Source organism: Mustelus asterias, unplaced genomic scaffold, assembly GCF_964213995.1.
Source record: "Mustelus asterias unplaced genomic scaffold, sMusAst1.hap1.1 HAP1_SCAFFOLD_2457, whole genome shotgun sequence".
NCBI lineage: Eukaryota > Metazoa > Chordata > Chondrichthyes > Carcharhiniformes > Triakidae > Mustelus > Mustelus asterias.
Window position 1 is genome coordinate 28971 of NW_027592402.1, and position 17052 is coordinate 46022.

At 55.7% G+C, this 17052-nt stretch overlaps 1 protein-coding gene across 1 annotated transcript in view; it reads left to right on the plus strand.

Moving 5' to 3' along the window:
- LOC144489707 (integrator complex subunit 3-like) overlaps window positions 1–16321 on the plus strand; it is a gene marked incomplete at its 3' end in the record, with an annotated part of 43256 nt that extends 26935 nt beyond the window's left edge. The window contains exon 7 of the mRNA XM_078207563.1: window positions 16246–16321. Coding sequence (XP_078063689.1) covers window positions 16246–16321 — 76 coding nt within the window. The remainder of the gene's footprint in view (window positions 1–16245) is intronic.
- Window positions 16322–17052: the final 731 nt, after the last annotated feature.

Sequence of the window (17052 nt, forward strand, 5' to 3'; positions counted from 1 at the left end):
CCCACCAGTACTGTACCCGTGTTATACAGCGACAGACCCGTCCCCACCAGTACTGTACCCGTGTTATACAGTGACAGACCCGTCCCCACCAGTACTGTACCCCAGTGTTATACAGCGACAGACCCGTCCCCACCAGTACTGTACCCCAGTGTTATACAGTGACAGACCCGTCCCCACCAGTACTGTACCCGTGTTATACAGCGACAGACCCGTCCCCACCAGTACTGTACCCGTGTTATACAGTGACAGACCCGTCCCCACCAGTACTGTACCCCAGTGTTATACAGTGACAGACCCGTCCCCACCAGTACTGTACCCCAGTGTTATACAGCGACAGACCCGTCCCCACCAGTACTGTACCCCAGTGTTATACAGTGACAGACCCGTCCCCACCAGTACTGTACCCCAGTGTTATACAGTGACAGACCCGTCCCCACCAGGACTGTACCCCAGTGTTATACAGTGACAGACCCATCCCCACCAGTACTGTACCCCAGTGTTATACAGTGACAGACCCATCCCCACCAGTACTGTACCCCAGTGTTATACAGTGACAGACCCGTCCCCACCAGTACTGTACCCCAGTGTTATACAGTGACAGACCCGTCCCCACCAGTACTGTACCCCAGTGTTATACAGCGACAGACCCGTCCCCACCAGTACTGTACCCCAGTGTTATACAGTGACAGACCCGTCCCCACCAGTACTGTACCCCAGTGTTATACAGTGACAGACCTGTCCCCACCAGTACTGTACCCCAGTGTTATACAGTGACAGACCCGTCCCCACCAGTACTGTACCCCAGTGTTACACAGTGACAGACCCGTCCCCACCAGTACTGTACCCCAGTGTTATACAGCGACAGACCCGTCCCCACCAGTACTGTACCCCAGTGTTATACAGTGACAGACCCGTCCCCACCAGTACTGTACCCCAGTGTTATACAGCGACAGACCCGTCCCCACCAGTACTGTACCCCAGTGTTATACAGCGACAGACCCGTCCCCACCAGTGCTGTACCCCAGTGTTATACAGCGACAGACCCGTCCCCACCAGTACTGTACCCCAGTGTTATACAGCGACACACCCGTCCCCACCAGTACTGTATCCCAGTGTTATACAGCGACACACCCGTCCCCACCAGTACTGTACCCCAGTGTTATACAGTGACAGACCTGTCCCCACCAGTACTGTACCCCAGTGTTATACAGTGACAGACCCGTCCCCACCAGTACTGTACCCCAGTGTTATACAGCGACAGACCCGTCCCCACCAGTGCTGTACCCCAGTGTTATACAGTGACAGACCCGTCCCCACCAGTACTGTACCCCAGTGTTATACAGCGACAGACCCGTCCCCACCAGTGCTGTACCCCAGTGTTATACAGCGACAGACCCGTCCCCACCAGTACTGTACCCCAGTGTTATACAGCGACAGACCCGTCCCCACCAGTACTGTACCCCAGTGTTATACAGCGACAGACCCGTCCCCACCAGTGCTGTACCCCAGTGTTATACAGCGACAGACCCGTCCCCACCAGTACTGTACCCCAGTGTTATACAGCGACACACCCGTCCCCACCAGTACTGTATCCCAGTGTTATACAGCGACACACCCGTCCCCACCAGTACTGTTACCCAGTGTTATACAGTGACAGACCCGTCCCCACCAGTACTGTACCCCAGTGTTATACAGTGACAGACCCGTCCCCACCAGTACTGTACCCCAGTGTTATACAGTGACAGACCCGTCCCCACCAGTACTGTACCCCAGTGCTATACAGTGACACACCCGTCCCCACCAGTACTGTACCCCAGTGTTATACAGCGACAGACCCGTCCCCACCAGTACTGTATCCCAGTGTTATACAGTGACACACCCGTCCCCACCAGTACTGTATCCCAGTGTTATACAGCGACAGACCCGTCCCCACCAGTACTGAAAACCCAGTGTTATACAGTGACAGACCCGTCCCCACCAGTACTGTACCCCAGTGTTATACAGCGACACACCCGTCCCCACCAGTACTGTACCCCAGTGCTATACAGCGACAGACCCGTCCCCACCAGTACTGTACCCCACTGTTATACAGCGACAGACGCATCCCCACCAGTACTGTATCCCAGTGTTATACAACGACAGACCCATTCCCCACCAGTACTGTACCCCAGTGTTATACAGTGACAGATCCGTCCCCACCAGTACTGTACCCCAGTGTTATACAGTGACAGACCCGTCCCCACCAGTACTGTACCCCAGTGTTATACAGCGACACACCCGTCCCCACCAGTACTGTACCCCAGTGTTATACAGTGACAGACCCGTCCCCACCAGTACTGTACCCCACTGCTATACAGCGACACACCCGTCCCCACCAGTACTGTACCCCAGTGCTATACAGCGACACACCCGTCCCCACCAGTACTGTATCCCAGTGCTATACAGCGACAGACCCATCCCCACCAGTACTGTACACCTGTGTTATACAGCGACACACCCGTCCCCACCAGTACTGTATCCCAGTGCTATACAGCGACAGACCCATCCCCACCAGTACTGTACCCCAGTGTTATACAGTGACAGACCCTTCCCCACCAGTACTGTACCCCAGTGTTATACAGCGACAGACCCGTCCCCACCAGTACTGTACCCCAGTGCTATACAGCGACAGACCCGTCCACACCAGTACTGTACCCCAGTGCTATACAGCGACAGACCCGTCCCCACCAGTACTGTACCCCTGTGTTATACAGTGACAGACCCATCCCCACCAGTACTGTACCCCTGTGTTATACAGTGACAGACCCGTCCCCACCAGTGCTGTACCCCAGTGTTATACAGTGACAGACCCGTCCCCACCAGTGCTGTATCCCAGTGTTATACAGTGACAGACCCGTCCCCACCAGTACTGTACCCCAGTGTTATACAGCGACAGACCCGCCCCCACCAGTACTGTATCCCAGTGCTATACAGCGACAGACCCGTCCCCACCAGTACTGTACCCCTGTGTTATACAGTAACAGACCCGTCCCCACCAGTACTGTACCCCTGTGTTATACAGTGACAGACCCGTCCCCACCAGTACTGCACCCCAGTGTTATAGAGTGACAGACCCGTCCCCACCAGTGCTGTACCCCAGTGTTATACAGTGACTGACCCGTCCCCACCAGTACTGTACCCCAGTGTTATACAGCGACAGACCCGTCCCCACCAGTACTGTACCCCAGTGTTATACAGTGACAGACCCGTCCCCACCAGTACTGTACCCCAGTGTTATACAGTGACAGACCTGTCCCCACCAGTACTGTACCCCAGTGTTATACAGTGACAGACCCGTCCCCACCAGTACTGTACCCCAGTGTTACACAGTGACAGACCCGTCCCCACCAGTACTGTACCCCAGTGTTATACAGCGACAGACCCGTCCCCACCAGTACTGTACCCCAGTGTTATACAGTGACAGACCCGTCCCCACCAGTACTGTACCCCAGTGTTATACAGCGACAGACCCGTCCCCACCAGTACTGTACCCCAGTGTTATACAGCGACAGACCCGTCCCCACCAGTGCTGTACCCCAGTGTTATACAGCGACAGACCCGTCCCCACCAGTACTGTACCCCAGTGTTATACAGCGACACACCCGTCCCCACCAGTACTGTATCCCAGTGTTATACAGCGACACACCCGTCCCCACCAGTACTGTACCCCAGTGTTATACAGTGACAGACCTGTCCCCACCAGTACTGTACCCCAGTGTTATACAGTGACAGACCCGTCCCCACCAGTACTGTACCCCAGTGTTATACAGCGACAGACCCGTCCCCACCAGTGCTGTACCCCAGTGTTATACAGTGACAGACCCGTCCCCACCAGTACTGTACCCCAGTGTTATACAGCGACAGACCCGTCCCCACCAGTGCTGTACCCCAGTGTTATACAGCGACAGACCCGTCCCCACCAGTACTGTACCCCAGTGTTATACAGCGACAGACCCGTCCCCACCAGTACTGTACCCCAGTGTTATACAGCGACAGACCCGTCCCCACCAGTGCTGTACCCCAGTGTTATACAGCGACAGACCCGTCCCCACCAGTACTGTACCCCAGTGTTATACAGCGACACACCCGTCCCCACCAGTACTGTATCCCAGTGTTATACAGCGACACACCCGTCCCCACCAGTACTGTTACCCAGTGTTATACAGTGACAGACCCGTCCCCACCAGTACTGTACCCCAGTGTTATACAGTGACAGACCCGTCCCCACCAGTACTGTACCCCAGTGTTATACAGTGACAGACCCGTCCCCACCAGTACTGTACCCCAGTGCTATACAGTGACACACCCGTCCCCACCAGTACTGTACCCCAGTGTTATACAGCGACAGACCCGTCCCCACCAGTACTGTATCCCAGTGTTATACAGTGACACACCCGTCCCCACCAGTACTGTATCCCAGTGTTATACAGCGACAGACCCGTCCCCACCAGTACTGAAAACCCAGTGTTATACAGTGACAGACCCGTCCCCACCAGTACTGTACCCCAGTGTTATACAGCGACACACCCGTCCCCACCAGTACTGTACCCCAGTGCTATACAGCGACAGACCCGTCCCCACCAGTACTGTACCCCACTGTTATACAGCGACAGACGCATCCCCACCAGTACTGTATCCCAGTGTTATACAACGACAGACCCATTCCCCACCAGTACTGTACCCCAGTGTTATACAGTGACAGATCCGTCCCCACCAGTACTGTACCCCAGTGTTATACAGTGACAGACCCGTCCCCACCAGTACTGTACCCCAGTGTTATACAGCGACACACCCGTCCCCACCAGTACTGTACCCCAGTGTTATACAGTGACAGACCCGTCCCCACCAGTACTGTACCCCACTGCTATACAGCGACACACCCGTCCCCACCAGTACTGTACCCCAGTGCTATACAGCGACACACCCGTCCCCACCAGTACTGTATCCCAGTGCTATACAGCGACAGACCCATCCCCACCAGTACTGTACACCTGTGTTATACAGCGACACACCCGTCCCCACCAGTACTGTATCCCAGTGCTATACAGCGACAGACCCATCCCCACCAGTACTGTACCCCAGTGTTATACAGTGACAGACCCTTCCCCACCAGTACTGTACCCCAGTGTTATACAGCGACAGACCCGTCCCCACCAGTACTGTACCCCAGTGCTATACAGCGACAGACCCGTCCACACCAGTACTGTACCCCAGTGCTATACAGCGACAGACCCGTCCCCACCAGTACTGTACCCCTGTGTTATACAGTGACAGACCCATCCCCACCAGTACTGTACCCCTGTGTTATACAGTGACAGACCCGTCCCCACCAGTGCTGTACCCCAGTGTTATACAGTGACAGACCCGTCCCCACCAGTGCTGTATCCCAGTGTTATACAGTGACAGACCCGTCCCCACCAGTACTGTACCCCAGTGTTATACAGCGACAGACCCGCCCCCACCAGTACTGTATCCCAGTGCTATACAGCGACAGACCCGTCCCCACCAGTACTGTACCCCTGTGTTATACAGTAACAGACCCGTCCCCACCAGTACTGTACCCCTGTGTTATACAGTGACAGACCCGTCCCCACCAGTACTGCACCCCAGTGTTATAGAGTGACAGACCCGTCCCCACCAGTGCTGTACCCCAGTGTTATACAGTGACTGACCCGTCCCCACCAGTACTGTACCCCAGTGTTATACAGTGACAGACCTGTCCCCACCAGTACTGTATCCCAGTGTTATACAGTGACAGACACGTCCCCACCAGTACTGTACCCCAGTGTTATACAGCGACAGACCCGTCCCCACCAGTACTGTACCCCGGTGTTATACAGTGACAGACCCGTCCCCACCAGTACTGTACCCCAGTGTTATACAGCGACAGACCCGTCCCCACCAGTACTGTACCCCGGTGTTATACAGTGACAGACCCGTCCCCACAGTACTGTACCCCAGTGTTATAGCGTGACAGATCCGTCCCCACCAGTACTGTACCCCAGTGTTATAGCGTGACAGATCCGTCCCCACCAGTACTGTACCCCAGTGTTATACAGCGACAGACCCGTCCCCACCAGCACTGTACCCCAGTGGTATACAGTGACAGACCTGTCCCCACCAGTACTGTACCCCAGTGTTATAGTGACAGACCCGTCCCCACCAGTACTGTACCCCAGTGTTATACAGTGACAGACTCGTCCCCACCAGTACTGTGCCCCAGTGTTATACAGTGACAGACCTGTCCCCACCAGTACTGTACCCCAGTGTTATACAGCGACAGACCTGTCCCCACCAGTACTGTACCCCAGTGTTATACAGTGACAGACCCGTCCCCACCAGTACTGTACCCCAGCGTTATACAGTGACAGACCCGTCCCCACCAGTACTGTACCCCAGTGTTATACAGTGACAGACCCGTCCCCACCAGTACTGTACCCCAGTGTTATACAGTGACAGACCCATCCCCACCAGTACTGTACCCCAGTGTTATACAGTGACAGACCCGTCCCCACCAGTACTGTACCCCAGTGTTATACAGTGACAGACCCGTCCCCACCAGTACTGTACCCCAGTGTTACACAGCGACAGACCCGTCCCCACCAGTACTGTACCCCAGTGTTACACAGCGACAGACCCGTCCCCACCAGTACTGTACCCCAGTGTTATACAGTGACAGACCCGTCCCCACCAGTACTGTACCCCCGTGTTATACAGCGACAGACCCGTCCCCACCAGTACTGTACCCCAGTGTTATACTGTGACAGACCCGTCCCCACCAGTACTGTACCCCAGTGTTATACAGTGACAGACCCATTCCCACCAGTACTGTACCCCAGTGTTATACAGCGACAGACCCGTCCCCACCAGTACTGTACCCCAGTGTTATACAGCGACAGACCCGTCCCCACCAGTACTGTACCCCAGTGTTATACAGCGACAGACCCGTCCCCACCAGTACTGTACCCCAGTGTTATACAGCGACAGACCCGTCCCCACCAGTACTGTACCCCATTGTTATACAGCGACAGACCCGTCCCCACCAGTACTGTACCCCAGTGTTATACAGTGACAGACCCGTCCCCACCAGTACTGTACCCCAGTGTTATACAGTGACAGACCCGTCCCCACCAGTACTGTACCCCAGTGTTGTTCAGTGATAGACCCGTCCCCACCAGTACTGTACCCCAGTGTTACACAGTGATAGACCCACCCCCACCAGTACTGTACCCCGGTGTTACACAGTGACAGACCCGTCCCCACCAGCACTCTACCCCAGTGTTATACAGCGACAGACCCGTCCCCACCAGTACTGTACCCCAGTGTTATACAGTGACAGACCCGTCCCCATGAGTACTGTACCCCAGTGTTATACAGTGACAGACCCGTCCCCACCAGTACTGTACCCCAGTGTTATACAGCGACAGACCCGTCCCCACCAGTACTGTACCCCAGTGTTATACAGTGACAGACCCGTCCCCACGAGTACTGTACCTCAGTGTTATACAGTGACAGACCCGTCCCACCAGTACTGTACCCCAGTGTTATACAGTGACAGACCCGTCCCCACCAGTACTGTACCCGTGTTATACAGTGACAGGCCCGTCCCCACGAGTACTGTACCCCAGTGTTATACAGCGACAGACCCGTCCCCACCAGTACTGTACCCCAGTGTTATACAGTGACAGACCCGTCCCCACCAGTACTGTACCCCAGTGTTATACAGTGACAGACCCATCCCCACCAGTACTGTACCCAGTGTTATACAGTGACAGACCCGTCCCCACCCGTACTGTACCCCAGTGTTATACAGCGACACACCCGTCCCCACCAGTACTGTACCCCAGTGTTATACAGTGACAGACCCGTCCCCACCAGTACTGTACCCCACTGCTATACAGCGACACACCCGTCCCCACCAGTACTGTACCCCAGTGTTATACAGCGACACACCCGTCCCCACCAGTACTGTACCCCAGTGCTATACAGCGACACACCCGTCCCCACCAGTACTGTACCCCAGTGTTATACAGTGACAGACTCGTCCCCACCAGTACTGTGCCCCAGTGTTATACAGTGACAGACCTGTCCCCACCAGTACTGTACCCCAGTGTTATACAGCGACAGACCTGTCCCCACCAGTACTGTACCCCAGTGTTATACAGTGACAGACCCGTCCCCACCAGTACTGTACCCCAGCGTTATACAGTGACAGACCCGTCCCCACCAGTACTGTACCCCAGTGTTATACAGTGACAGACCCGTCCCCACCAGTACTGTACCCCAGTGTTATACAGTGACAGACCCATCCCCACCAGTACTGTACCCCAGTGTTATACAGTGACAGACCCGTCCCCACCAGTACTGTACCCCAGTGTTATACAGTGACAGACCCGTCCCCACCAGTACTGTACCCCAGTGTTACACAGCGACAGACCCGTCCCCACCAGTACTGTACCCCAGTGTTACACAGCGACAGACCCGTCCCCACCAGTACTGTACCCCAGTGTTATACAGTGACAGACCCGTCCCCACCAGTACTGTACCCCCGTGTTATACAGCGACAGACCCGTCCCCACCAGTACTGTACCCCAGTGTTATACTGTGACAGACCCGTCCCCACCAGTACTGTACCCCAGTGTTATACAGTGACAGACCCATTCCCACCAGTACTGTACCCCAGTGTTATACAGCGACAGACCCGTCCCCACCAGTACTGTACCCCAGTGTTATACAGTGACTGACCCGTCCCCACCAGTACTGTACCCCAGTGTTATACAGTGACAGACCTGTCCCCACCAGTACTGTATCCCAGTGTTATACAGTGACAGACCCGTCCCCACCAGTACTGTACCCCAGTGTTATACAGCGACAGACCCGTCCCCACCAGTACTGTACCCCGGTGTTATACAGTGACAGACCCGTCCCCACCAGTACTGTACCCCAGTGTTATACAGCGACAGACCCGTCCCCACCAGTACTGTACCCCGGTGTTATACAGTGACAGACCCGTCCCCACAGTACTGTACCCCAGTGTTATAGCGTGACAGATCCGTCCCCACCAGTACTGTACCCCAGTGTTATAGCGTGACAGATCCGTCCCCACCAGTACTGTACCCCAGTGTTATACAGCGACAGACCCGTCCCCACCAGCACTGTACCCCAGTGGTATACAGTGACAGACCTGTCCCCACCAGTACTGTACCCCAGTGTTATAGTGACAGACCCGTCCCCACCAGTACTGTACCCCAGTGTTATACAGTGACAGACTCGTCCCCACCAGTACTGTGCCCCAGTGTTATACAGTGACAGACCTGTCCCCACCAGTACTGTACCCCAGTGTTATACAGCGACAGACCTGTCCCCACCAGTACTGTACCCCAGTGTTATACAGTGACAGACCCGTCCCCACCAGTACTGTACCCCAGTGTTATACAGTGACAGACCCATCCCCACCAGTACTGTACCCCAGTGTTATACAGTGACAGACCCGTCCCCACCAGTACTGTACCCCAGTGTTATACAGTGACAGACCCGTCCCCACCAGTACTGTACCCCAGTGTTACACAGCGACAGACCCGTCCCCACCAGTACTGTACCCCAGTGTTACACAGCGACAGACCCGTCCCCACCAGTACTGTACCCCAGTGTTATACAGTGACAGACCCGTCCCCACCAGTACTGTACCCCCGTGTTATACAGCGACAGACCCGTCCCCACCAGTACTGTACCCCAGTGTTATACAGTGACAGACCCGTCCCCACCAGTACTGTACCCCAGTGTTATACAGTGACAGACCCATTCCGACCAGTACTGTACCCCAGTGTTATACAGTGACAGACCCATTCCCACCAGTACTGTACCCCAGTGTTATACAGCGACAGACCCGTCCCCACCAGTACTGTACCCCAGTGTTATACAGCGACAGACCCGTCCCCACCAGTACTGTACCCCAGTGTTATACAGCGACAGACCCGTCCCCACCAGTACTGTACCCCAGTGTTATACAGCGACAGACCCGTCCCCACCAGTACTGTACCCCATTGTTATACAGCGACAGACCCGTCCCCACCAGTACTGTACCCCAGTGTTATACAGTGACAGACCCGTCCCCACCAGTACTGTACCCCAGTGTTATACAGTGACAGACCCGTCCCCACCAGTACTGTACCCCAGTGTTATACAGTGATAGACCCGTCCCCACCAGTACTGTACCCCAGTGTTACACACTGATAGACCCACCCCCACCAGTACTGTACCCCGGTGTTACACAGTGACAGACCCGTCCCCACCAGCACTCTACCCCAGTGTTATACAGCGACAGACCCGTCCCCACCAGTACTGTACCCCAGTGTTATACAGTGACAGACCCGTCCCCATGAGTACTGTACCCCAGTGTTATACAGTGACAGACCCGTCCCCACCAGTACTGTACCCCAGTGTTATACAGCGACAGACCCGTCCCCACCAGTACTGTACCCCAGTGTTATACAGTGACAGACCCGTCCCCACGAGTACTGTACCTCAGTGTTATACAGTGACAGACCCGTCCCACCAGTACTGTACCCCAGTGTTATACAGTGACAGACCCGTCCCCACCAGTACTGTACCCGTGTTATACAGTGACAGGCCCGTCCCCACGAGTACTGTACCCCAGTGTTATACAGCGACAGACCCGTCCCCACCAGTACTGTACCCCAGTGTTATACAGTGACAGACCCGTCCCCACCAGTACTGTACCCCAGTGTTATACAGTGACAGACCCATCCCCACCAGTACTGTACCCAGTGTTATACAGTGACAGACCCGTCCCCACCCGTACTGTACCCGTGTTATACAGTGACAGACCCATCCCCACCAGTACTGTACCCAGTGTTACACAGTGACAGACCCGTCCCCACCAGTACTGTACCCCAGTGTTAAACAGTGACAGACCCGTCCCCACCAGTACTGTTCCCCAGTGTTATACAGTGACAGACCCATCCCCACCAGTACTGTACCCCAGTGTTATACAGTGACAGACCCGTCCCCACCAGTACTGTACCCCAGTGTTAGACAGCGACAGACCCGTCCCCACCAGTACTGTACCCCAGTGTTATACAGTGACAGACCCGTCCCCACCAGTACTGTACCCCAGTGTTATACAGTGACAGACCCATTCCGACCAGTACTGTACCCCAGTGTTATACAGTGACAGACCCGTCCCCACCAGTACTGTACCCCAGTGTTAGACAGCGACAGACCCGTCCCCACCAGTACTGTACCCCAGTGTTATACAGTGACAGACCCGTCCCCACCAGTACTGTACCCCAGTGTTATACAGTGACAGACCCATTCCGACCAGTACTGTACCCCAGTGTTATACAGTGACAGACCCATTCCCACCAGTACTGTACCCCAGTGTTATACAGCGACAGACCCGTCCCCACCAGTACTGTACCCCAGTGTTATACAGCGACTGACCCGTCCCCACCAGTACTGTACCCCAGTGTTATACAGCGACAGACCCGTCCCCACCAGTACTGTACCCCAGTGTTATACAGCGACAGACCCGTCCCCACCAGTACTGTACCCCATTGTTATACAGCGACAGACCCGTCCCCACCAGTACTGTACCCCAGTGTTATACAGTGACAGACCCGTCCCCACCAGTACTGTACCCCAGTGTTATACAGTGACAGACCCGTCCCCACCAGTACTGTACCCCAGTGTTATACAGTGATAGACCCGTCCCCACCAGTACTGTACCCCAGTGCTACACAGTGATAGACCCACCCCCACCAGTACTGTACCCCGGTGTTATACAGTGACAGACCCGTCCCCACCAGCACTCTACCCCAGTGTTATACAGCGTCAGACCCGTCCCCACCAGTACTGTACCCCAGTGTTACACAGTGACAGACCCATCCCCACCAGTACTGTACCCCAGTGTTATACAGCAACAGACCCGTCCCCACCAGTACTGTACCCCAGTGTTACACAGTGACAGACCCATCCCCACCAGTAACCTGGAGTGATGCCATGACACATGGGACTTCGAGCTGATTTCCTGGCCTCCCCTTGCAGCTCAATGTGAAAGATCCCACAGAGTTTCCTGGTGAACGGTTTAACATCTCTCTCCCCAGTGAGGTGACGGGAAAGCATTTGCTCGTTATCTCATTGCTGCTGTGGGGGAGGGGGGTGGGTCTTTCTGTTTGCACAGTGGCTGTTGCTTTACCCAAGTTCTTGTGTAAAAAAACTTGCCTCGTACATCTCCTTTAAACCTTGCCCCTCGCACCTTAGACCTCTGCCCCCTAGTAAATGACTCTTCCACCCTGGGGAAAAGCTTCTGACTATCCACTCTGTCCATGCCCCTCATAATCTTGTAGACTTCTACCAGGTCACTCCTCAACCTCCGTCGTTCCAGTGAGAACAAACCAAGTTTCTCCAACCTCTCCTCATAGCCAATGCCCTCCATACCAGGCAACATCCTGGTAAATCTTTTCTGTCCCCTCTCCAAAGCCTCCACATCCTTCTACTAGTGGAAACATCCTCTCCGCGTCCACTCTATCCAGGCCTCGCAGTATCCTGTAAGTTTCAATAAGATCCCCCCCTCATCCTTCTAAACTCCATCGAGTACAGACCCAGAGTCCTCAACCGTTCCTCATACGACAAGCTCTTCATTCCAGGGATCATTCTTGTGAACCTCCTCTGGACCCTTTCCAAGGCCGGCACATCCTTCCTTGGATACGGATTTGAGGAGCACTGCTGCCCCTCCGGCTTTTCCCTGGTTTCTCCTGCTTCCCAATTTGTCTTGGACGCTCAGAGGCACTGACGGGGTTAAATGCAAATACCACAGAGGCTCAGCTCAGCAAACCTGTCAGATCCGTCTGCATCGCAATGAGTGAGGGCTCAGTGCCACGCTATAGAATATTTAATTAGCTGCTTGATAGCCAGCAAGGGCAGAGGTGGGCTGTTATTTCCCTCTGACAGGCAGCTCAGATTTCCTGCTTTAAAATCCCTTTCTCTGCCCGTCCTCAATGCAATCCCTTTCATTAACCCACCTCTGCCGCAAGCATCCGTGCAAAACGCAGTCTTCACCGTCACGGGCCGCGGCTTGGAAATTCCGCTCTGTCGGAAGAAAACGCACGCTGCCACAGCTGCTGCCTCACTCTGTTCAGCCCCAGTGTTGCCGATCATAGCCGGCCGGCCAGCACAGTGGGTTAGCACTGCTGCATCACAGCACCAGGGACCCGGGTTCGATTCCCTGTCCGTGTCTGCATGGGTTTCCTCCGGGTGCTCCGGTTTCCTCCCACACATGTGCAGGTTAGGTGGATTGGCCATGCTAAATTGTCCCTTAGTGTCCAAAGATGTGCAGGTTAGGTGGATTGGCCGTGCTAAATTGCCCGTTAGTGTCCAAAGATGTGCAGGTTAGGTGGATTGGCCATGCTAAATTGCCCCTTAGTGTCCAATGATGTGCAGGTTGGGTGGATTGGCCGTGCTAAATTGCCCCTTAGTGTCCAAAGATGTGCAGGTTAGGTGGATTGGCCATGCTAAATTGCCCGTTAGTGTCCAAAGATGTGCAGGTTAGGTGGATTGGCCATGCTAAATTGTCCCTTCGTGTCCAAAGACGTGCAGGCTAGGTGGATTGGCCATGCTATATTGCCCCTTAGTGTCCAAAGATGTGCAGGTTAGGTGGATTGGCCGTGCTAAATTGCCCCTTAGTGTCTAAAGATGTGCTGGTTAGGTGGATTGGCCATGCTAAATTGCCCCTTAGTGTCCAAAGATGTGCAGGTTAGGTGGATTGGCTGTGCTAAATTGCCCCTTAGTGTCTAATGATGTGCAGGTTGGGTAGATTGGCTGTGCTAAATTGCCCCTGAGTGTCCAATGATGTGCGGGTTAGGTGGATTGGCCATGCTAAATTACCCCTTAGTCACCCAAGATGGTGGATTACCCATGCGAAATGTATGGCGTTTACGGGGATAGGGCAGTCCCGATGGGCCGAGTGGCTGCTTTCTTCCCTGTAGGGGTTCTGTGGTTTGAGGAATGTCGGACTGTGCAACTCCTCATCCCCCTTGGTCTCACCCTCCTCTGATGGTGAGTGTCAGAGACTCGCTCAGCGAGTTTCCCAGAACGATAGCCCGGATTGTCCCAGAATCCAGCAATGAACTGGAATCATATCAACAACCCCTCCTCCAAATGAGTTTGTCCAGCACAATAACATGGTAAATACTGAGCTTACTGAGGGGATACGTTGAAGCTATTTGCACTCGTGCTTTCAGGATGAAAGGTCTTGAATTTGGACAGGAATGCGAACTGGCTGGAAAGCAATTTGGAAGCAACTCTCCCCCCCCCCTCCCCCCCCCTCCCCCCCAGAAGAGGGTGGGAGCAGAGAGTCTTTGAATATTTTTAAGGCAGAGGGAGATAGATTCTCGATTAACGTTGGGGGGGGGGGGGGGGGGGTGAAAGATTATTCGAGGGCAGTGGGAATGTGGGGTTGAGGTTACAGCCTCACAGCGCCAGGGACCTGGGCTCGATTCCCGGCCTCGGGTCACTGTCTGTGCGGAGTCTGCACGTTCTCCCCGTGTCTGCGTGGGTTTCCTCCGGGTGCTCCGGTTTCCTCCCACAGTCCGAAAGACGTGCTGGTTAGGGGGCATTGGCCATGCTAAATTCTCCCTCAGTGTTACCCGAACAGGAGTGTGGCGACTAGGGGATTTTCACAGTAACTTCATTGCAGTGTCAATGTAAGCCGACTCGTGACGAATAAATAAATAAAGTTTAACAATCAGAACGGCCATGGTCTCACTGAGTGGGGGAGCGAGCAGGGCTCGAGGGGCTGAATGGCCTCCTCCGAATTCAGATGTTGGTACAACATGAGTAATAATTTCTGTGCCAGTTGTAAATCTGAGGACCTTTTGAGGGATGGATCAGTGCTGGCTCTGTGATATCGTCAATTCTAGCAGCCGTCTAGTCGAACCTCACCGTTCATCAGTCACTTATACTGTGACCGTCACAGCTTCTGTTCCACTGTTAGACAAGATTTATCTCCAGTCAACAGCAGAGATACAGGTCATTTGGTCTCCCCCACCCCCGCAGGAGCGAGTCTCACATTCTCCCCCACTCCCCCGTGGAAGCGAGTCCCGCATTCTCCCCCCACCCCCGTGGAAGCGAGTCCCACATTCTCCCCCCACTCCCCCCATGGGAGCGAGTCCCGCATTCTCCCCCACTCCCCCCGTGGGAGCGAGTCCCACATTCTCCCCCACTCCCCCCGTGGGAGCGAGTCCCCCATTCTCCCCACTCCCCCCATGGGAGTGAGTCCCGCATTCTCCCCCACTCCCCCCGTGGGAGCGAGTCCCACATTCTCCCCCACTCCCCCCATGGGAGCGAGTCCCCCATTCTCCCCCACTCCCCCCGTGGGAGTGAGTCCCACATTCTCCCCCACTCCCCCCGTGGGAGCGAGTCCCACATTCTCCCCCACTCTCCCCATGGGAGCGAGTCCCACATTCACCCCCCGTGGGAGCGAGTCCCACATTCTCCCCCACTCCCTCGTGGGAGCGAGTCCCCCATTCTCCCCCACTCCCCCCGTGGGAGCGAGTCCCGCATTCTCCCCCACTCCCCCCGTGGGAGCGAGTCCCCCATTCTCCCCCACACCCTGTGGGAGCGAGTCCCACATTCTCCCCCACTCCCCCTGCGGGAGCGAGTCCCACATTCTCCCCCACTCCCCCTGCGGGGGCGAGTCCCACATTCTCTCCCCACTCCCCCCATGGGAGCGAGTCCCACATTCTCCCCCACTCCCTCGTGGGAGCGAGTCTCCCATTCTCCCCCACTCTCCCGTAGGAGCGAGTCCCCCATTCTCCCCCACTCTCTGTGGGAGCGAGTCCCACATTCACTTTGGCTCTGGTGCCTGTTCGGGTCACACTGAGGGAGAATTTAGCACGGCCAATCCACCTAACCTGCACATATTTGAACTGTGGGAGGAAACCGGAGCACCCGGAGGAAACCCACGCAGACACGGGGAGAACGTGCAGACTCCACACAGACAGTGACCTGAGCCGGGAATCGAACCCGGGTCCCTGGCGCTGTGGGGCAGCAGTGCTAACCCACCGTGCCACCCTGCCGCCCCATACGCAATACGTTTCACTGTATCCCAGTACACGTGACAATAAGGAATGAAATCGAGCTTGGATCGTGACATTAAATGAAAGGTGTTGCTTGTTTCTGTTGCAGCTTCAGGAGCTGGTCTGTCACATCATGATGGGGAACCTGGTCATGTTTCGCAAGGATTCCGTTCTCAACATCTTGAGTAAGTCTCCCCCAGTCCCGGTTTTATTATTATTTGGCTGCCGTAGTTTCTGAGTGAGCGCGGGAGAAGCGGGAAGTGACAGCTTGGCTGTGTTCTTGCTCCAGTCCACTCGGGGGAACTGTGCCCCCGAACCCGGGCCGAACCCGCCGTGCGGTGCTGGGGGAGTGCCGCACTGCCGTTTGGGCCGAGACGTGTTGGTGAGGCCCGCGTGGCGCGGTTCAGCTGAGCGGTTGAGGTCCCGCTGTGTCTGTGAAGAGCGGGGCCACGTCCTCCCCCGCTGCCCTGCTCGATATTCAGCCCACACCACGTGGACAGCGGACGCTGGGAATCCCTGACAGCGTCCGGGGAGAGGGAAAGCGGAGTTAGCGTTCCGGGTGGGTGACCCTTCGTCACAACGCACCTCGGTCACTGTTTCAGACTTCCGCACGGCTGGAGCAGCCACTCGACAAAGAACAGCTCATTTGCTGCAGACAAGATGGTTCTGTGGGCCAGTTAACCTATCCTGCCATCTTGTGCCTCCCCTTCCCCCTCTCTCTCTTTCTCTCCCCCCTCCCTGTCTGGGCTCTCCCCCCCCCCCCCCCCCCCCCCCTCTCCCTCTCTGGGGGCCGCCCCCTCCCTCTCCCCCTTCCTCTGGGGGCCACTCCCTCCCTCCCCCCCCCTCCCTCTGGGGGCCACCCCCTCCCTCTATCTCTCCCTCTCCCCTCCCTCTGGGAGCCTCCCCTCCCTCTCTG